The sequence below is a fragment of the Schistocerca cancellata genome, chromosome 5 (genome assembly GCF_023864275.1).
Source record: "Schistocerca cancellata isolate TAMUIC-IGC-003103 chromosome 5, iqSchCanc2.1, whole genome shotgun sequence".
NCBI classification, from domain to species: domain Eukaryota; kingdom Metazoa; phylum Arthropoda; class Insecta; order Orthoptera; family Acrididae; genus Schistocerca; species Schistocerca cancellata.
The window spans coordinates 382,593,592-382,616,716 of record NC_064630.1 but is presented as its reverse complement, the minus strand read 5'-3'; the positions used below and the strand labels follow the sequence as shown (position 1 = coordinate 382,616,716).

Sequence of the window (23,125 nt, the reverse complement as noted above, 5' to 3'; positions counted from 1 at the left end):
CCGTATGAAAAGTCAGTTAAAATATTTTCATAGACCTTTCCCATTATCTTTCTTTTCAATGACAGAAGGGAACCACTGAAAACAAAGATAAGCCCACCAAAAGCGTTAACCGTTTTCTGCCTAGTGTGACATATGTCACATAACATTCTACCATTGTTTTCTCTTATTGGCAACAATGCATGCGTTTGAAATGCCTGTTGTTGTATGTCTCTCAGTTAAGGAAGCTCTATTGCTGATATTGAAGCAGGCTTCTGCCAGCAGAAAGCAGGAAGAGAAGAGTGTCTGGTTGGCATTTACTGAATTCTTTTTCTGAATAAGATTACGTCTCGGAATAAGAAGTGAGTTATATTTTCTGAAGCAATACACTGTACAATTTTTAAAACTTTTGCTTAATTGTAATGTTAAAGGTGCTGATATATATATATTATAGGTTAGCCGCAAAATGCAATTCATTATTATGGTTCCAAATCCAGTTTTTAATTGTGTGTTGCACATATATGCAGCACAGTCAATATAAAGTTTCTTTCTGTCTTGGAGGCCTGTCTGTGCATACAATACTGGTTATTCTAGAGAAGAAGAAGCAATGGATGTATTTATTGAGCCTCCTGAAGCTAATGTAGAGTTGAATGAAGATTCTGATGAAGAAAATGGTGTGGAAAGATCGATAATCTTTGACCGTGGCAACTTTATGCTGGTGCAGAAGCACTATTGACCAACAAAAACTGATTAGGTGGTAAACATCAGACTGACTGCTCTAATGATGATAAACCAGGAAATATCATTTCACATGAAACAGAAAAGCTACAGATTTCAAAAACTGTAATAAGAGATTGGAGAAGAGAGGATCAGCAAAGTGATAACACGTTATTTCCTGATAGTGATCATAGTAAATACAGAAGCTTATCTCCAGTTCAGTGCTTTGAACTGTTTTGGAATGATGAAATAATTAAATTTCTCAGTACTGCATCTACAAAATACACTTCTTTCAAGAATTGCTCAGATTCCAAAATAACATATGAAGAGAGAAAACATTTTCTAGAAATTCTAATTCTCTTGGACTATAATCCTATATCTGGTGGAAGACGTTACTGGGATTAGGGGTTAGACATGAGAAATGAAGTGGTGCGCAACATGATGAGAAGAGACAGATATGAAACAATTGAGATTCATTCACTCAGGTGGTAACACAAATCAGTGTAAACAATAAAATGTGGAAACTTCTTACATTAACAGAAATGTTAAGAAGTGTTTTCTCTCCACTTTAAACCTGAGCAATATTTGGATTATCATTGCATGATAATGTATTTTGGCAGGCATGGATGCAAACAATTTCTGAAAGGTAGAGCCAGTAGATTTGGCATATAATGCATAGTGCCTAAACACAAACATATGTTATCTAGTGGATTTTCAAATACAGCAAGGAACTGATCCACAGAGGAATGAAGTGTAAAAGAAACTGTTTGGAAATTATGCTGCATCTCTGGTTCAAATGGTTGATTCACTTACTGATAAAAGTAAAAATCGGGCCTACAGGTTTTATTTTGAGTCTGTTTACATTGCCAATACTGTTGGTTCACCTGAAAAAACGAGATTATGGTGCAACTGGCACTGTTAATGAGATTCGCCTGCCTAAAGAATGTCAACTTATAACCCTTAAGACAATGTCTAATAGGAATGAGGAAATATTGATTGCAAGAGCAGCAAGGAAAGTGGAATGATTATTAGCAGATGACGAGATAATTCTGCAGTAACAATTGCTTCAACCAGCTGTGGGATCAGTCCAGTGAGTTCTGTGAGCCAATATACAAGCCAAGACAAGAATGCTTGTACTGCGACCACGTGTTATTGGAGAATACAAGAAAAATAAGGGTGCAGGCAGAACTGACTGAATAGAAAAAAATATAGTGTTGTATAGCATCAGGGGAAAGAATTGATGGTGTCTGATTTGTATATGGCTACTAGATGTGTCTGTATATAATGTGTGGCTCATCTACAGAAAGACAGCTATGAATATGCCACAACTGTAATTTCGGTGCTACAATGGTGAAATGTTATTTGACTTTCAATGCAACAGTCCCTACAGGTCCTTGTTGACCTGCAGGTAATCCATATAAGATCCAGTGGAAAAAAAATAGTCTGGTAGCTACGGTACCGCACAAAAAGAGGCTGCACTTCAGAAAACTGTAAAGAAATTCTAAGAACAATGTGCTGCAAATGTGATGTTGGTTTGTGCAAAGTGTTTTGTACCACATCACAGAAAATTAATACTGGTGCCTAAACATAATGTAAATGGCATACATTGCTTTATTTTATTTACTGCCATGTATTTCACTTAAAATGTATGATCTACCTAGTGTGACATATGTTACACCTTCTTTTTCTTAAATTATTAATTGCTTTTTTTGTTTAGCTTGTTGCAGTACTTTTCAGTAATGACAATGACAAATAAATCTCTGATTTGTAAAATTCAGAAGTGAAAATTAATTCAGGCAGAAATGGGTTAAAATACCTCTTATCATTCTTCATAGGTGGAAGAAGGAATGCTGGATTACCTAATTTCTCTAATATTCTTGTTTTGTCCAGTCCTTGATAGTTTACTTTGGAACTGTGTAGTTAAAAGAATGTAGTGGAAGCATGTTAAGGATAAAGTAGCCATATTAAGGCTGCACATAGTCAAGTTAAATGGTGTTCACATCTACCATTTTCTATATGATTTACTACATTACTTGAACCATAGATTGGCTCCTCAAGTCTAAAATTTTGCATTGATAGCCATTTTCCCTAATACACTAGTCTGCAACAGAAAACTGTAGTTTCTTGGTATTAAAGGACACAGTTGCAGGACAGCTTTAAAGCCCAATCTACAAAATGTAGATGTTGATAATTGTTGTGTACCATTGATTAATGATAACGGTAAGCTTTCTATAAGGGAAAGCACAGAAAGCTTCCTGTGTCAGATACTCCATAACTGGTGTGCTATATAATGTTTCGGGATCGCTTGGTGGTGATCCGAAGAGCACTTTCTGAAAGCTTCTGTGTTAATCATAACCAAAGTGTGTGTCTAATAGCTTTTACTTCAAAGAAGAATAATACGTGTGTGTGTGTGTGTGTGTGTGTGTGTGTGTGTGTGTGTGGGGGGGGGGGGGGGGTGACACTGATTGTTGATCACTGAGAACAGTTGCCTGAGCTGACAGATATGGGGAGGGGTATTATGAAGCAGGTCTTTCGACAGATGACTAAGTGGCCCCACAACAAGACCAAAGGCTTCTTACGGGTAGAGCATACAAGAGATATATAAAGAAGGAAGAGGGGAAAATGTAGATAGAGGGGAGACAGGATTCTGAGATTTATACATCCACCTGCCTAGTTCAAAGAAACTTAGACTGGAAAGGAATATCCAAATGGCATGCATAGTGAAGCAGTTTCTGTCATTTGTGTTGTGGTGCATAGCATCTTCAACTGGATGGTCAAGCTGAAATTGGTCACAGTTTAGCAAATGTCATTCATGAGTGTTGACTGTTGGTTACCTGTCAGTCAAACAATTCATGTTGCACAGTAATTGAAGCATGGCTGATACATAACAAAGTTGCTCACATGTTGCTGTGCCTCTCTTAGGGCAGGAAACGAATGTGACTGGAATGGGGGGGGGGGGGGGTGAGTGTACAGATTTTGCACCTTGGTTCTCCACTAGGGAACAACTCGTGGGTTGCAGGATTGGAATAGGGAGGGACAAGGATATTTTGTGGGTTGTATGGGTGGCAGAACATTACTTTGGGTGATGTGGGTAGGGTGGGTGGGTGGGTAGATATCCTTCATCTCAGAGCACACCGAGAGGCAAAGTCCTGGTAAAGGGCATGGTTAAGCTTTTTGAGACGAGGGTAATACTTGGTGATTGGAGGAGTGCTGATCGGTGGCTAGTTAACAAGTGTTCTGTTTATGGATGAGTTGGATAGGCTACTGTGTCAGTAGAGGCTGTGGTAAGGCCATCGGTATATTTCAACTACTGCTCACCACAGCAGATGCTGTTTCTGTGGGTGGCAAGGCTTCCCTCACCATGAGTTAAGATAGTTAAAATGTAATCTCTGAATCTGAACAAGACAGTGTTTAAGGTATTAACTTGATATGAAGGATTCTTTTAGATGGCCCATAAATAAATTGGCATAGGATATCATGCAAGTACCCATGGCAATACCAGGGATTTTTTTGTAGATTACATCTTCAAAAGCAAAGTAATTGTGGATTAGACTGGTTGGCCAGGAGTGTTAAAAAAGACGTGATGGGCTTGGTGTCAGGACACTGGGAAGACCAAATACATGGGAGATGTCTGTGTAAAATAACGCATCTACAGTCTGACGACTAGGACTGTGGAAAAGTGGTGAAGGTTGTGAGGTGTCTTGAATGTATGATGGGAGGTTATGGTCAATAGTTTGGTCAACAAAGTTAGAGATTTGTTCTGTTGACCCATAGAGAGATGTGAGGTTGGTGTCAGTGGTAAGCTCTTTATTGGCTTGAAAGCAGTTCAAACAGTTGAAAGGCAAGTGTTTCCATAGTAGTGAGAATTCAGGAAGTTACGGTCACAGAGTACAAGGATTTTGTGATAGAAGCAGAGACTGTCAAGAAATGGTTTGCGCTAGGATAATGTGATTATGAAGGACCATATTGTTGAGGATGAGGGACTAATGGAATTGGGAAAGGTGAAGGTTTTTGCTGTTGGATGGGTGACAGCCCAAGGTGCCAGTTAAAGATAGGCTCTTTAGACGGAATACTGTGTGCCACACAAGATAAATACTTCCTTACTTTAAATATACAGCTAATCTTACCATCTGCAAGTAAAACTTCATGCTAAATTTCTTTGAACATTAAATACTTTAACCCATTAAGTAATAGTGTCCTATTTTGAGGACAGAGCACATATTACTTATAAATACACAATAAATTATTAATTTGCAATTATTACTGTTCTACATCATATGTTGATGCTTTTTATAACAAATGTATGCTTACAGGAAATTAAAAGCAGTAAATCCTACTATTAATTGATTATTGAATACTAAGGCACACTTTTCGTTATTACAGGTATTTACTTTATCGACAATTTAATAATATTTGAAATATGTGGCAAAGATCTTTTTGCGATTATTTATAGTCAACAATGTGTCTTTTAAACTACTTGCATTGTTAGCTCAATTGGAGCTATATTCAGTGTTTTCCATTGTTATAAAATTTGGTGTACTCTAAATAGGACACTGGGACTTGGTGTTATCATTTCAGTTATTTGTATTGCTGCATGTTTGAATATGAAACTCTGCTACTGCTGATGTATTTTCTTTTTAGAACATGGTAAATTTACCAGATTTTGTTGCTGTGGTAAGTAACGACCCTGAGGCAAGCCTATTAGATTTGGCTATAAGTTGTGGTCTCTTTGTGGAGCAAGTGGCTACTGTTTCAAATTTGATTTATACTGTAGAAAGGATCCAGAAGATACTGCAAGGGATGAACTACTATTGGGATCAAGAGTAGTCCTAAACATGATGGAATGCATTGAAAAACGTGAGAATCATTGTGTGTACTTTGACAATTTCTTCATTAGTAGAGATCTTCTGAATCGTCTGAGAAATTTGGGTTTTCGAGCAACTGGGACTGTCGGAGAGAATAGAGTTGGTGACTGTCCACTACTGAGAAGCAACGAACTGAAAGACAGTTCGAAGAAACTATGACTACCAGTTCGACAGGAATGGTGAAGTCTTATTTGTTCGATGGCACAACAACAGATGTGTTACAATTGGTACAAATTTTGACCAAGTTGAACCTTTGGGAGCAGCTACGCGGTATAGTAGACAAGCAAGTAAGAAGACACAAGTGCAACAACCTGCCGTTTTGAACTCGTATAACGCGTACATGGGAGGTGTTGACCACCATGACTGGTTAGTTGGAAAATATGCGACGGTAATTAGAGGGAAAAAATGGTACTGAGTCCTATTACACATTTGCTGGAAATGGCCCTCGTAAATGCCTGACTCTTCTACAGACTAGTACATGGGATAAATGCACAGGATTTACTGGATTTCAGACGTGCTGTTACAGTTACATACCTGAAATTGGACACTGGAAGACTGAATATTGGACGTCCAATGGAATACCCACCAAGTCAGTTGAGAGTGATACCAGACATCAGGTTTGATGGAATTGGTCATATGATTGAGTAAAGAAGCACGCAAAGAAGATGTATAAGAGTTAAATGCAACGGGGAAACCAAAAACATATATGTGTTAAATGCGGTGTAACACTGTGTGTGAAGTGTTTTGTACCATTTCACAAGAAATAAATAGTTAAGACTTGAAGACAGTTTAGTATAGTATATGGTACTGTTAGATCCCAGTGTCCTATTTAGAGGACGGCCATTATATCAGCATGTATAAATATTCTTTTGCTATTTTTGTACTTATTGTGGTTCATGCACTATGTACATTATAATCAAGGAATAAAAAATTCAATTTTAAAAAAAAATTAATTCTGGACTTAATGGGTTAAACAAAATATCGGTTTGCACAAAGGTTGTGACGGCACACTCCATCTATGACTTTAAACTAAAAAGTTTATGAATAAAGATACTCTTGTGTGTCTGTTTTCTTCTTAATCTGATGGAAAAGTGTGGAAGTAAAATTACTTGTGTATTAATTAAGGTGGACTGATAAATAATGTTTTCTTGTATTTGCAGGTTCACATTCGAATGACTCATAGACTTAGCAGTCAGATTAGTTTGGTGAAACTGTCAATGGTGGACTTAGCAGGCTCTGAAAGAGGTAGTGCGACTGGTTGCACTGGAGCACGCTTTACAGAAGGAGCTAATATTAACAAATCTCTCCTAGCTCTAGGTAATAATTATCAATTGTTTGTACAAAACTTTACAGTAGTTAATATTTCGGGTAGCTAGGTTGCTTTTCTTGTCGTTTCCTTGTTTACTATAACATAAAATGAAATATTGGTTTTGTTTATCTTGAACCAAAGGTGCCGATCAAATAAAAAAATCGCACATTGTGTAAAATGCTAACAGATATTTGAGAAAAGTTGTTTAATCAAAAAATTATGACCATCACCATATTTTGGAAGTTAGATCTATAACAGCAATAGTAAGTGGAAAAAATCATCTTTCTCCCGAAGGAAAGAAGGAAGCCATTTATTGATGAGATTGTGGACAAAGTCAAGATTATAACCTGACACTGAGGACTATGGTTGAGTGAGGCTTATTGGCTGTTTCTGTGCTATCAGTGTTATCTGTCGAAAGTGGCAATGACTGGGCAACAAGCACTGCACTTTCATGGATCATCCAAGAATTTGGAGCTTGTATGACTTGCATGATAGAAATCAAACAATGTAGGAAACTATAGATTTTTACTTTTTGTAAAGAAGACACTTCAAGTTGCAGACAGGAACAATTAAGACACTCACATATAGCCTTCAGCCACAGGCTCCATCAGTAAACATGCACACACGACCACCGCCACTTTCATCTCTGGCCCAATATGCTGGAGCTGCCAGTTTTGTGTGTGTGTGTGTGTGTGTGTGTGTGTGTGTGTGTGTGTGTGTGTGTGTGTGTGTCTCTCTCTCTCTCTCTCTCTCTCTCTCTCTCTCTCTCTACTGACAAAGACTGTGGCCGAAAGCTATATGTGTGTGTCCTTTAATCGTGCCTGTCTGCAACTTGACTTGTCTTGTTTATGGTAAGTAGCAATATATCTTTCCCTACATTGTTGCATGATAAAAAAGTTGACAATGTGTCAGAACTGATAACAGAAGAAAATAAGAGGAGAGCCAGAAATGATTAGAAAGAATGCTGTCATTAGATATTAATTCCAAAGGGGATTTTGCAGCAAATGTTATGTACTTTCTTGCTGTTTGGCATTGAGAAAGTCACTGATAAGATACTTCATTATGTTTGAGCTCAGAATATGTTCTAAGATTCTACAAGGATTTTAGACTGTAGTTTTGTGCATCACTTCTACTACCCTTCTTGTAAACGGGTGCAACCTGTGCTTTTTTCCAAGAACTGGGCATGGTGTTTTGTTTAAGGGATCTATAATAGATTATAGTTAGAAGAGGGACTAACTCTGCCACAAATTTGGTGTAGAATCTGATAGGGATTCCATCAGGCCCTGAAGTTTGTTCATTTTCAATGACTTCAGCTGTTTCTCAGCACCACTTACACCAATACTTACTTCATTCATCTTTCCAGTGGTATGAGGATTACATTGTGGCAATTCTTGTGGGGCTTTTTTTGTAAATGAGCATTTGAAAACAATTAAGCATTTCAGCTTTTTCTTTGCTGCCCTTTATTTCACTTCCCATCTTGTTCGCTAGGAGCTGGCACTAACTTGGTATCAGATCAGAATTTCTTTGGGTATTGTGAAATATTATTTGACATTATTCTGCTATGCTAGTCATTGAAGGCATCACACATTGCTCTCTTGACAGCCAACATGTTTCATTCAGTACCTCACTATGTATAGCATGCTTTGTTTTACACCTATTATGCAGTAATATCTGTTTCTTTAGAAGTTTCTTTTCAGTGACTGTATACTATGTAGGGTCCCTCCCGTTATGAACTGTCCTACTGGGTACATGTCTATCCAGTGCATGGTCAACTGTTCTTTTAAACTTGGGCTGTAGTTCCTCTACATGTCCTGTGCTGAAAGTTTCAAGTTGCTCATTGAGATATGACACTTATTTTTTTTTTATTTTATTTTATCGAGTTTATGTGTGTTGTATTTACAATTTCTCTCTGGCACTGCTTGTTTGTGGCATTGACTTCTTTTTGCCTATGGTATCCCCTTATTTAAGTGCAGATTACTTATCTGCAGACTGAACAGGGTTGGTGTGGAAATGTGTGGATGCTGAAAACAATAGAATATCACATGTCATTTGCTCTTTCTTTACTCTCTTCAAAGAAAACTGAGAGATTGTGAAGTGAAATTAGATTTTATGCCACACTCCTTTGTTCTGTAAAGTCACTGATGCACTTCATCAGTGTTAGGCTGTGAAAGATAATGCTACGCAAAAATTTGACTTGATTAGTGAACATATTTAGAATTTGTAGAAATTGAATTCTGTATTGTAATGAAATAGACAACAGGATGGGGAAAAACTTGCAGATATTAAAGCTGGCACTAGCTCACCAATATAAACAAATTTATTGTGATTATGCTGGGTGATATCAAATGTCATTTTAAGAAAACTGATACCTGTTGTTGGCTGCCCTATGCAGTTCTCTAACCTTACCTGTTTAAGTTGTTTCTTGCAATGAGAGCAAGAAGACAGTTATAAATATCAATGTAGAATAATACCTGGATGTTTGAAGAGCACCAGGACAACGAAGGAGGAGATTTGTAGGTTATGTAGCAAAGGACCTAAATTTTTTTTAAAAATTACTTTTAGTTAATGTAGGCAAATGTGACAAAATACTTTTAAGTTAGCAGCAGAGGACTGAAGTGTCGAGACAACATGTAATTCCACCTTTCATGCAACGACACATATTCGGCACAATAGGCTATAGGATAGACCAAAGTAACACATCAGGCAATCACCATCGACAGTTGCACCGAACATTGTATTTGATACCTTTAAACAAGAGAACTTGACAAATAAAACGGTCACGTATTAAAAACTACCACACCTCTAAAAATTACAACATGAAATTAATTAAAATATCGATCTACTATAATTGAAGGAATTCTAGTACCACCATCAATAGAATCCATTTCAGGCTATTAAACACACAGTAACAAAAGGTCTCTCAATAACTGGTAAGAATTTAGGAAACTACTGATTTCAAAAATTATACACACTATTAGTTCAAACAGAAATGTAACAGTAATGTTACAACAATTCAAAATTCAAGCTTTCGCAACCAACGGTTGCTTCATCAGGAAAGAGGGTATATATATAATTTTAGAGGGAAACATTCCACAGTATTTAACAAGAGCTAGCAAACTGCTTTCAATGGTGGTTAAACCTTGAGAGTAGGGATCTAAAATGGAATGTCTCAGCATTCCAGGCCCTTGCAAATGTTAATGATCACACTACATACACCTTAAAATATTACGTATTAAACCAATTAAAATCAACACATTGAAGGCCAGACTCAGTAGGAGTAGCGACGGCCGCCCAAGAAAATAGTCAACCGCGCAGAACCCTGTAGTGGATTCCAACCACAATTTACAGGACAAGCAAGGCCTAACCATCTCGCTTGTTCGACGAAGCCAGCCACTGCAGATCCCAATGCCTGGAGACTTGAAGTAAGCGGAAAAAACACCAACGGTTTCCCAGTAACGTCTCTTCCCATGGCGCCGTCATCCGGGTAATAGCCCCATTTAGACTTCAGCTGCTTCTTGGCTGACACCGGATGTTAGCTGTCCACCATAGTTCCCAAAATGCCATTATTGCTCAGTGCCCAAAAGCAAAATCACTCACTTTTTCTCAGCTTTTCCTCCTGCTCCAATTGGCCCGGTAGGTGGTGCCAGCACGTGCTATGCGTACACTGCCGGAAAGATAACCCCCTACCGGCGATGGAAATATCACTGATCAAGCCACACGGCTCAAGGACTAGCTTAGCATCTAATTGCAATAGTAATAATAATAAGAATAATAATATAGGTTTGAGAAAAATATGCATTATCTGATTGAACTATGTTATCAGAGACAATTTGAAATAGCCTTATTTTCTGCATTTAAACATCGAAAATATAACAAATTTTCGATTACTGATGTTGTACATAATCTGGCAAAGTCCAGTTTGGAAAGATAATGTGCATAAGAACGTGTTTTCAAAATAAAACATGCATAAATGCAATGATGTATCAAATATGCTCAGTGCTCTGGTATCAAACTAGGTAAGGCAATAGAATGGTACGTGTAAGATACATACCACATAATACAACGTAGGACTCGGCTGTGGAACCTAGCATCGTACAACAAAGCAACACACACATTTGCCAGCTAAAACCCAAAAGTCAGTATAAGGCAGACACTTTTAATGTGGCAGTTTTAGGTGGTGGATATTTTGAGCTGTTGTTGCATCAAATACTGGTGAAGGTCAGTCCTGCACTCTCGGCCTCAGAAAGCAATTGTGTGGTAACCATTACTGGACACTTTGTGTTCTGTGTTGCTCGTTGTTCTGTTATTTTGAAATGAGTAAAGGGATTAATCCTGGTCCATCATGTCATCATGTAGCTAGTTTATGACCCTCACAGCATCTGAACGGTTCAGGTATTCCAGTGACCGTCATTTTTTGCTTTCGCAGCACACATGTGCAGGCTGCTGCTCTTTGAGAGGGTCGTGGAACTTTTCTCTACACCCTTCCACTTCCCACTGGAGATATTAATTCTCATTTACAATTCTGGCTGATTGCTAGTTCATAGTGGCTGCACGCAGCACTGTGACAGGAAAACAAACATGTTAAAGTATCTTGACCATGCTGAAATTCTTCCACTAACATGTGAATGGTTATTTTTGGTTCTACTTATACACTAATTGCCCTGTTGGTTACATATGTAGTGTTGTCTTGTATGGATGACAGGGCTATGAATTCCCATGAAAAGGTGAAATTAATTTTCTGCAGGTTTTGTAATTATTGAATTTGCTAGCAAAAGAAAAATGTCGAGAAACACCTTAAAAATGGAGGAGCACTTTGTTCACTGGGGAGGTGGATGCTGTTACTTCTCAACAGAAACAGTCATTTGTTAAAAGCTTAAATACAACCAAAAGGAGAAAGCAAACAGACTATTTTGGAATAATGCTGTTCGTCCTTGCAAAAGGAAACAGTGCAGTAAAAAGCTCCCCAACTACCACTTAAGTCAATTTGAAAGTGCTAAGGCTTTGTCTTCAGCCACATTATGTGACAATCTTTTAAATTTGTACATCTACCCATTTACAAACAAAAACCATTTAATCTGAATTTTGCCAAAAATAGTTGTGAATTTTGCCAGTAGTTTATGCTCAGTTTTCATGTCCCTACTAATACCTATCCAAATTATGTCCACTAAAAGCATTAGAAACTGGAGCGCAAGGTATCTCGGCAAGCCAGTTTGTTTAGTAAGCATACTATTGAAATTTATTTCTAGCCTCAAGGGTTCTATAATTTACTAAGTGGCTGTTAACTGTATCCCTAGGAAAATATGCAGGGTGAAGCAAAATTAGCACACTCGGTCTTCGCAGCATGACTCCTCACATGCCAGCGATAAATCTCTCCCAACATTTCATCTGGTGAGTCCATCTGGCAGAAAAGGGACGTTAAAGAGTGGCAATCTGGCAACACTGTAACCACATGTATGGTGACCACCACTGTCAGCATGTATGGGTTGTACTGTGCAGTTGGTGCAGTGTATAAAGCTTTGGGTTAGCATGCAGGAGGTCGAGGGTTCGATCCTGCGTTGGAGCACATTTTTTTTTTTATTTGCTAATTTCATTCTGACATTTTATTCTGTAATATACTGCATTTCTTAGGTCACACGTATCCTAAATTTACAACATTTTGTAATGCTGAACGTAACAAATATGTGGTTAGACAAAAATAAAAAATATACAGTTGAAACAAATGACCTGTCATAGGACAGAATAACTACAAAAACCATATCAGTTTCGAAATACTAAAGATGACAGCACAGTACACTTGTCATTTATACTACATGTAATTTGAGCACTCAGATGTCCCACATTAGCATTCAGTGGCAATAATGTCCACATTAATGACCGCATGACCTTCACAACAGAATACGGTCCTCAGAACAACAGATGCTCAGTGACCTCCTTCCACGTCCAAACATTGCGCAACTCGCTGGATCATACAGCTCTGGTCCCTTCGCACCGAAGGTGCATCCACAGTAACAAGAACAATATGAACACTCTCTACCAATTGTTCCACATTTGTCGACGGAGTAGAGTAAATGTGCTCCTTCAGGTGTCCACACAGGAAGAAATCAAAGGGATTTAGGTCAGGTGAAAGCGGTGGCCATAAACTGGACCTCCGCGTCTGGGCCATTTCCCTGCAAATGTTCTGTCCAAATACTGTCACATATTAATTCCAGAGTGTGGAGGTGCACCAGCACGTTGGAACCATATCCTGTGCCAAAGATGTAGTGGAAAATCTTCCAGCGCATCACCAGATAGAGAGGAATGCATTATACCTTCGTGCAGTCAACCGGTCAGGCAACATGTAGGGCTCAACCACCTGTCACCCAATATTCCGGCCCAGACATTGATACCAAAGCGAACTCGATATTCACAGTCGTGGGTGATGTGTGGGTTAACCTCACACCAATGTGGGCATTGTGCATATTGAAGACACCCGCATGAGTGAATGCTGGTTCATCTGACCAAATTACGGTGTTCACAAAGTCATTGTTGGCTTCCTGTTGTTGTTGTTGGAACCATTCAGAGAATTGCATTCTTTGATGGTGATGTGCAGGATGCAGGTGTCGCGTGAAAGTGTAATGATAGTGGTGCAGCCCATGCTCATGCAGCATGTTAATGACCGTGCTTTGCAAGACATGCAGCTGCCTTGCTATGCTATGTGTACTCCGCTGAGGTTCTTGGAGTATGACCTCCAGAATAGCTTCCTCAGTAGCTGGGGTACAGAGAGTCCTTGGATGACCTCTGTCACACGATGGTGGAAGGAGACAACCTGACTCCTGAAGGCGCACTCCAGTCAACGAGGATATCTATCAGCGTATTTATGAGTGGCAACACCAGCCTGGTTATCAGATGCACCAAGCACCAGAAGCATATCCACATAGACATCGTTTTTCTTTGTCGTATGTGTGCCATACTGATTTAGAGATTTACGAGAAAATTCAATACGTGTATGCTTGTACATTGGAGTCTTGTCAAGGGCGCGTTACTTTGCTCGCAACTAGTCCCTGTCTGGTGGATAGTGCATACAGTATAAACACGTCACTCCTGGGCACTGTTCCACCTAATGCACATTACCCTTCTGACAGATTCATCCCGACACCACTAATTGTGAAAAGTTTGGTTTCAAATTACCGTTTCCCTAATGGTAATAGAAGTGATGTTCCACAATCATATCAGTATAATATAATAATAATAATAATAATAATAATAATAATAATAATAATAATAATAATAATAATAATAATAATAATAATAATAATAATACAGGATCAAACAATAAACACCAGATATTACAGGAAGCATATTATTAAAGATCCCAATACCACAACAGATAAATGCAGACTTTGCAAACAACAAATAGAAACAGTAGATCACATCACAAGCGGATGTACAATACTAGCAAATACAGAATACCCCAGAAGACATGACAATGTAGCAAAAATAATACATCAACAACTTGCCATAAAACATAAACTAATAAAACACGTTCCCACATACAACTACACACCACAAAATGTACTGGAGAATGATGAATACAAATTATACTGGAACAGAACGATTATAACAGATAAAACACCACCACATAACAAACCTGACATCATACTCACCAATAAAAAGAAGAAATTAACACAACTAATTGAAATATCCATACCCAACACAACAAATATACAGAAGAAAACAGGAGAAAAAATTGAAAAATACATCCAACTGGCTGAGGAAGTCAAGGACATGTGGCATCAGGATAAAGTCGACATTATCCCAATTATACTATCAACTACAGGAGTCATACCTCACAATATTCACCAGTACATCAATGCAATACAGCTACATCCAAACATATATATACAACTACAAAAATCTGTAATTATTGATACATGTTCAATTACCCGAAAGTTCCTAAATGCAATATAACATATACCATACAGTTACAAGGAAGTCGCGCTTGACCGAGGTCCGCGTCACGTTCCATTTTTAACCAGACTTAAGTCTGAGAAAAAAAAGTCAATAATAATAATAATAATAATAATAATAATGCATTGAGATACATACTAAGCAGCATGCAGTTACCAGACTCAGTGTTGTTGAAAGGCGTAATTAGTGGGACCATAGTGATCAACACATACAAACATACCAGAGTTTGGGCATTATTCGCAAAGCACGTTGCTAGTCCTACTAGTAATGTAAGGCCCTAACGAAATGTAATGGACCTGAACTAGGCAAGAATAATAGTTGGTACTAATTTATGGGACTATTGGAGGAAGGTACAAAGAAAACGGGTGTCGCATGTAGTAGATGAAGTGGCGTGAATAAATTCAGGCCCACGACGTGGAAAGGGTTTCTTCCAAAGCTGACTAGTCGTCCATTGCTACGATTGTAGTATGTAAGTGCAAATGTTTCCTAGAGGACCCACTGCAATCGCTGTTGAAAATTAAGATGCCAGCTACCGTACCACCTGGGCTACATTTACCAAATAAAAAAAACGTACGCCTGAACCCAGGATCAAACCCTCGACCTCCTGCATGCTAACCCAAAACTTTATGCGCTGCACCAATCGCACAGTACAATTGATATATGCTGACAGAGGTAGTCACCATACATGTGGTTACAGTGTTGCCAGATTGTCACTCTTTAACACCCTTTTTGTACTGGATATACTTGCCAGACAAAATATTGGGAAAGACATTTTTTTATCGCTGGGATGCGAGGTGTTGCGCTGCGAAGCCTGAGTGTTGTTGTACCTGGTACCTGAGATGCAGAGTGTGTGTTATTCAAATACACTGACTGAAAAATCACAAAACCAGAAAATAGTAGATGTAGAGTAATGAAATTGCGGGAATACATTTGCCGAGGTAACATATTTAAGTCATTAACAATGTATGACCACAAGTCAGTGTAAGTGTGAGATAAGCCATTGAAATATAAAATGTTGATACTTAATAACCGGTGTAACTGCCAGAATGTTGAATGCAAGCACGCAAATGTGCATGCATTGCATTGTATTGCATGGGTGCTGTGTTAGTTTGTGGGATGGAGTTCCGTGCCTGTTGCACTTGATTGGTCAGTAGAGAGCAAGTTAATGCTGTTTGTGGATGATGCTGGATTGTCCTCCGAAGATGTCCCATATGTGCTCGACTGGAGACATCTTGTGATTGAGCAGGTTACAACAGTGGTATGGGAGTGAGTGTTATCCTGTTGGAAAACACCCCCTGGAATGCTGTTCGTGAGTAGCAGTGCAATATGTTGAATCAACAGATTGACATACAAATTTGCAGTCGGGGTGCATGGGATAACCACGAGAGTGGTCCTTTTGGCATGGGAAGTCACACTGTAGACCGTAACTGTAGGTGCACTGGGTCTAGCACACAGACAGATAGGTTGGTTGCAGGCTCAAACTGACTTCCTTCTAATCAACACATGGCCATAACTGGTTGACACAACAGACCTCAACCCTGCCCTCCAATGAGCTCTTGCTTTGACACCACTGAAGTCGCAGATGGCGGTGGTTTGGGGTCAGTGGAATGAACACTATAGGGGGGTCTGGCTCTGAGCTGTCCTGGAAGTATCAGATTTGTAACAATTCATTTTGTAGCTGTGGTGTCAACTGCTGCTCAGATCACTGCTGCAGATATGGTATGATGTGCCAGTCATACGCTGAACACAGTGGACTTCTCAGTAGTGCCGTGTGGCCGTCTGGAGTCAAGTCTTATTGAAACCGTACATTCACATGACCTCTGCTGCCAGCAGTCATGCACAGTGGCTACATTCCTGCCAGGTCTTTCTGCAGTATAGCAGAAGGAACATTGAGCTTCTCGTAGCTCTATTACATGACCTCCTTCAAATGCAGTGAGGTGTTAACGGCCCTTAAAGAAATTCTCGACTAACGTCGACACACCACATCCAGTCTCAAAGGTAACTAAAACTCATGATCGTTACAGCGTGTATGTAAAGCAAATGTGATTTGCATCCTGACAGTGGCACTACTAGTGCTGCTCATATGCAACCTGCATGGGATTTGTGCCAGGGCACATGGGTACTGCAGGAAACGAAGAGGCAGATGTAGCAACCAAGAAGGTGTCTTGTGTTCCTCGATTAGTTCCATGTGCCATCCCCTTGCGTGCTATCATCTCACAATTGCGGTGCAGAGTCATTCGTCAATGGGATGATAAGAGGCTGGAAGTGACATCAGCAGCAAACTCTCTAATGGTGATTTTCCAGAAACATTTTCTTTACTTCCTCCGCACTGTCATCAGTACCGTATTTACTCGAATCTAAGCCGCACTTTTTTTCCGGTTTTTGTAATCCAAAAAACCGCCTGCGGCTTAGAATCGAGTGCAAAGTAAGCGGAAGTTCTGAAAAATGTTGGTAGGTGCCGCCACAACTAACTCCTGCCGTCGACTATATGTAGCGCAGGCAGAAAGATAAATACTAGAGCCAAAACCTCTGCGTCAGTAAATAAATTTAAAAAAAGGTGGAAGACGAGTTTTTTTTCTCCGCCCCGAGTTTCGACCATTGCATTTTCAGACATTATCCAACGAAGTAAATACAAATGCCGTATTGTTCATCTTCGAATGTGGCAGCATTTCAATGTACTACGAAAATCCGACTGGCAAAACTGTTTGGGATGTTTGTCAATATGGCCAACTCTACGTTCTGAATTTTTTTCCTACATGTGAAGAGATGGTCGCAAATAGGAACTTTTATGAATTGTTAATCACATGCAGTATTCTCTTCACCATAAGAATAATACGAATATAAACATTTTGCCATGTATTCTTTCATGTTTGCTGCTACCTCATTTAAATTCTGTCTGCCTAATAAACTACGAAACTAGAGTGAGACAACAGCAAACGTGGAAGAATATACATATATGTTTATATTCATATTATTCTTATGTCTCGTAGTGATACAGTCAGAAATGAAGCACGGCAATTGACTAGATTTTTAAATCTAAGACGACTCTAATTTCTGTGCAGAATGTAATGTACGAAAGAGGCGTCTGCAAAGATTTTCAAACGGAGAAAAATTTTCGCTAAACTCTCGTTCAGAACATCTTCTATCATAAGCAATCTATTATTTGGTTCTTGCTGATCATTATCAAAGAAAGCAGCAAAGAAAACAAAGAGCAGTCTCTTGCCATTGTTTCGCTGATGAGACGATTCCCTTTTTTTCTTTAAAAAAAAAAAGCGGCGGTAGCGCGCACAAAAGCAAGCCATGGCGCGAGCGGCGGCAGGTCATAGACACTCATTATCAGAATGCGACCAACAATGCATGACACAGTAAAATAATGCATTTTCAGCTTAGAGTGACGTAAACACCTATAACAAAGAGAACGGCACTTATCAGATCAAAGAAAAATAAGCAATCAATTCAAACCAGACGAAGCACATGAAAAAGGAAGGGTACCCGTATAAATACGGACGGAGCGCCTGACGCATAGCAATGGCTACCTGGTAAAGCTTAACTGCTAAGCTTACGACTCGAACCAAACTACTGAAGCTGTACCGTCATTCATTCAACCTAAATTGTGTCTCATATTACTATGGACCAACTTTGTTTCGATTTGGAGGTGCGGCCTAAAACTTTTCTCTCCCCTTGAATTTCGAGTCTCAAATTTCAGGTGCGGCTTAGAATCGGGAAAATTTTTTTTTCCTTGATTTCGAGTCTCATTTTTCGGGTGCGGCTTACATTCGAGTGCGGCTTAGATTCGAGTAAATACGGTAATTGATGTGCTAGGGCGTCCAGGGCAGTCGTTGTCTTGAGCGTCTTCTTGACCCTCTTTGAAATGTTTGTACCAGTTGTAAACACTTGTCTTATTCATAAGACTCGCCAAAAGCTGCAGTCAACATTTTCAATGTGATGCTGCACTTTATTCCACTTTACAAGCAAAATTAAATGCAGGTTCTTTGATCCATCTTTCAAAAGTAAAAAAATTAGCTGAGCACTCAAACACATGTAACGTTTTCAACTGTCAACAATAAATTGAGTATTCAAAACAGCTGGAAACTTAAACGTACATCAGGATCATAGGTACCAACAAGATTTTTAAAAAAAAAAAAAAAAAAAAAGAAAAAAGAAAAAGAAAAATGGAAATTGAATTTAGAAAGCTTGTGAAATAAAAAAATTCCCATTGCTTTTTGATCACACCTTGTATAAAATTAGAAATCCCACTGTCACCATAATCTGAATTGCAAGAGTTACTTTGTTTAAAAAATAATAATAAAGAGCTTAACATTTTGCATCACATTTATTATTCCTTCTAAATTAAATATAACTTCAGAGAAATAGAAAACAGTCCTTTGTAGTTAAGTGTTCGTTCTTTGATAAAAAAAAAAGTTGCTCTTGTATTAAGCATACTAGCAAATGTAATATATTTACTTTGTCTTTTCCCAGGCAACTGCATTACAAATCTGGCTGATGGCTTGAAGCATATTCCGTACCGTGATTCAAAGCTAACACGCCTGCTAAAAGATTCACTTGGAGGCAATTGTTACACTGTAATGATAGCGAATATATCACCATCAAGCAAATCGTATGAAGATACTCAGAATACTTTAAAATATGCTACAAGAGCCATGAAAATAAAGTCCACAGTGAGTAAATTAAAATCTCTCTCTCTCTCTCTCTCTCTCTCTCTCTCTCTCTCTCTCTCGCTCTTTTAAAATTGTGGATTACAGCATTGTGGAACTTCACACACTCATTTATGAGGCAGATTAGTTAGCTTGTTTATAGTGCTACTGTGAACTGTCAAGAAAAATTAGTCATTGGTTCTTGCCTGTGAACTTTGTAAGAAAAATTATAGTTAATACACTAAAACTTGCTCAAATTGGCACATGTATAATTTGGAAATCTGCCCAAACCATACAAGTATTTCAGTCCAGACGCATTCAGTGCAATTTTATATACTGATTTTTTTGTATGAAGTGGAACGTGCCTGATGCAGAAACAGAAAGTAAATCTTAGAACATACTTAACAAGTCATTGTACGAGGGTCACTCCAAAAGAAATGCACACTATTTTTGTAAAAATGCAGTTTTCATTCTACATATGTGAAAGTTTTACAGCGTGTAGATACATCCTTCCCACTTCTTTTCAAACTTAGTTCAACCTGTTCCTGTGAGTGGCGCTGTCACAGCATGTCTTCAAGATGGTTGCTACACTCGACGTTCATCAGAAGCAACGTGCTGTCATAGAATTCCTGTGCTGTGAAAATGAGACAGTGGGAAACATCCACAAGAGGTTGAAAAATGTGTATGGAGCTGCTGCTGTCGATCGCAGTACAGTTAGTCGGTGGGCAAGCAGGTTACGTGACGAAAGTGGGCTCCAACATGTTGGTCCAGAATTTTACCATGCGGGTATACAGGTGCTGGTTCCAAGATGACGTAAGGCAGTTGAGAGGGATGGAAATTATGTAGAGGAATGAAAATATTGTTCCTAAAGGATGTATCTACACACCGTAAAACTTTCAGACATGTAGAATAAAAGATGGATTTTAAAAAAAATAGTGTGCATTTCTTTTGGAATGACCCTCGTATAATGCGGAAAAGAGCCTATACACTACTACTCTATTACAGTTCATTAATTATTCACGACTCTACAAAGACATTACTTTTAACACCTCTGTTAAGCAGCACAAAACCCAGAAAAGAGGTCCATCGCAGTACGGCCCTGCTGTGTGGATCTAAAACCGCGCTGCTCTGTGCAACAACAATTAAGTTAGGCGCAGTGTCGGTACACTACATCAGAGAAAACGGTTTGTTCGTCAGCACTCTGTCGGCTTTCTAGTGTTCCTCATTATTGACACACGCCGGCTCATACAGGAACATTGTTGCGTGTTTACCAACACTGCTGCAACGTGCACAGTGAAAGAGGTGGGTATTGTTCCATTAAACAATGGTTCTACCCGGCAAGGTAATTATTTTCTGCCAGTTTTAGTTGACTAGTGGCACTTTAAGAGATACAACAACATGATGTCGAACAAACGGTATGTGTCGTTAACATTTAACAAGAAGATTAATGTAATAGAGGCGAGTGCGAAATTATGTTGCATTTCAAATGCGGTCACACACAGATTTGAGACTTTAAGAAACAAAGGTAATGTCCATTATAATTATCCGGGCTGTTATGCCGTGGTCGGTTGATGAATTCTGTGTCGATTCCCAATGTTTCGTCTCCGATGCGGGAGACATCTTCAAGGGGGTCCGTTGCTCAATGGAAGGTCCAACACACCCACTGGCTCGCTACTGACTGCCGCTAAATTCCGTGTCCGCGCGCTCCCATGCCGCGGCGTGACGTCACGTGTTTTGAAAACGTCAGTGCAATTGGCCGCTGTCCGTCGCCGTCGATCGCCGTTGCCATCACCCAGTAGTGGACGAGTGGTACACATCTTCTTCAACACCGGCATCCATATACCGTTTAATTTGACGCCCTCCTCCTTTCGGTTGAAATTATTTGGGTGTTTAGCGATTTCGATTGCCTCCCTGTAGAGCCTTTTGTAATATCCGCTTGTGGCCGCCAGTACTTGCGTCTCCTCGAAACGAATATTGTGGTTCCCTGGATAGAAAGCATGCTCCGCAACAGCTGATCGTTCCGTTTCTCCTTTTCTACAATTTCCCTTGTGCTCTTCCAAACGTTTAGAAACAGTTCTTTTAGTGGTACCCACATAAACATCACCACAGCTGCATGGGATCCTATACACTCCAGATTTTTCCAATGGTTTGCGAGCGTCCTTGGCAGGCTTAAGGTATTCCTGTATCTTCCTGGTGGGCTTGTAAATTACGGTAATATTCCGCTTCGTCAAGATCCTCCCTATTCTTTCCGTTACATTTTTAACAAACGGCAGGAAAACCTTAGATTTTGCAGTAGCCTGTACGTCAGTATGATTTCTGCGTGGCTGCCTCAACGCACGTTTTATTTCGGCAGACGAATATCCGTTCTGCATTAGTGCATTGTGGAGATATTCCATCTCAGCGTCGAGCAACTCGGGTTCACAAATATTTCTAGCTCTGTCCGCTAACGTCTTGATAACACCCCACTTCTGTTGTGGGTGGTGGTTCGAATCCCGGTGCAAATAACGCTCCGTGTGCGTGGGTTTGCGGTTATAATGAGTGGCCCAAACTACCATTTTCGTTTCTAAAAACAAGCACATCGAGGAAATGTAACTTGCCGTCTACCTCCTCCTCCATTGTAAACTGAATTCTCGAGTTTATACTGTTCAGATGTTTGTGGAACCGGCTTAGTTCCTCCCTACCATGTCTCCACAGCACAAACGTGTCATCCACGTACCGGAACCATACATTTGGTTTTTTGCTGGCAGTACCTAAGGCCTGTTCTTCGAATTTCTCCATAAAGAAGTTTGCAATCACGGGACTTAAACACTAAAACAGTTCTGAAATATTGGCAGGAAAAATTCGATCCAGCTGTTCCAATATGAATGGAACCGTTTTATGAGCAAACGGATGGCGTGGCGATGGGAAACCCCCTAAGTCCCGTAATTGCAAACTTCTTTATGGAGAAATTCGAAGAACAGGCCTTAGGTACTGCCAGCAAAAAACCAAATGTATGGTTCCGGTACGTGGATGACACGTTTGTGCTGTGGAGACATGGTAGGGAGGAACTAAGCCGGTTCCACGAACATCTGAGCAGTATAAACTCGAGAATTCAGTTTACAATGGAGGAGGAGGTAGACGGCAAGTTAAATTTCCTCGATGTGCTTGTTTTTAGAAACGAAAATGGTAGTTTGGGCCACTCAGTATACCGCAAATCCACGCACACGGAGCGTTATTTGCACCGGGATTCGAACCACCACCCACAACAGAAGCGGGGTGTTATCAAGACGTTAGTGGACAGAGCTAGAAATATTTGTGAACCTGAGTTGCTTGACACTGAGATGGAACATCTCCACAATGCACTAATGCAGAACGGATATTCGTCTGCCGAAATAAAACGTGCGTTGAGGCAGCCACGCAGAAATCATACTGACGTACAGGCTACTGCAAAATCTAAGGTTTTCCTGCCGTTTGTTAAAAATGTAACGGAAAGAATAGGGAGGATCTTGACGAAGCGGAATATTACCGTAATTTACAAGCCCACCAGGAAGATACAGGAATACCTTAGGCCTGCCAAGGACGCTCGCAAACCATTGGAAAAATCTGGAGTGTATAGGATCCCATGCAGCTGTGGTTATGTTTATGTGGGTACCACTAAAAGAACTGTTTCTAAACGT

General features: G+C 39.5%; 1 protein-coding gene across 1 annotated transcript in view; it reads left to right on the top strand.

Annotated features, from left to right (window-relative positions):
• LOC126188554 (uncharacterized) overlaps positions 1–23,125 on the top strand; it is a 152,779-nt gene that overhangs the window by 15,919 nt on the left and 113,735 nt on the right. The window contains exons 6-7 of the mRNA XM_049930154.1: positions 6,719–6,875; positions 19,294–19,493. Of these exons, the coding sequence (XP_049786111.1) occupies positions 6,719–6,875; positions 19,294–19,493 (357 nt within the window). The remainder of the gene's footprint in view (positions 1–6,718; positions 6,876–19,293; positions 19,494–23,125) is intronic.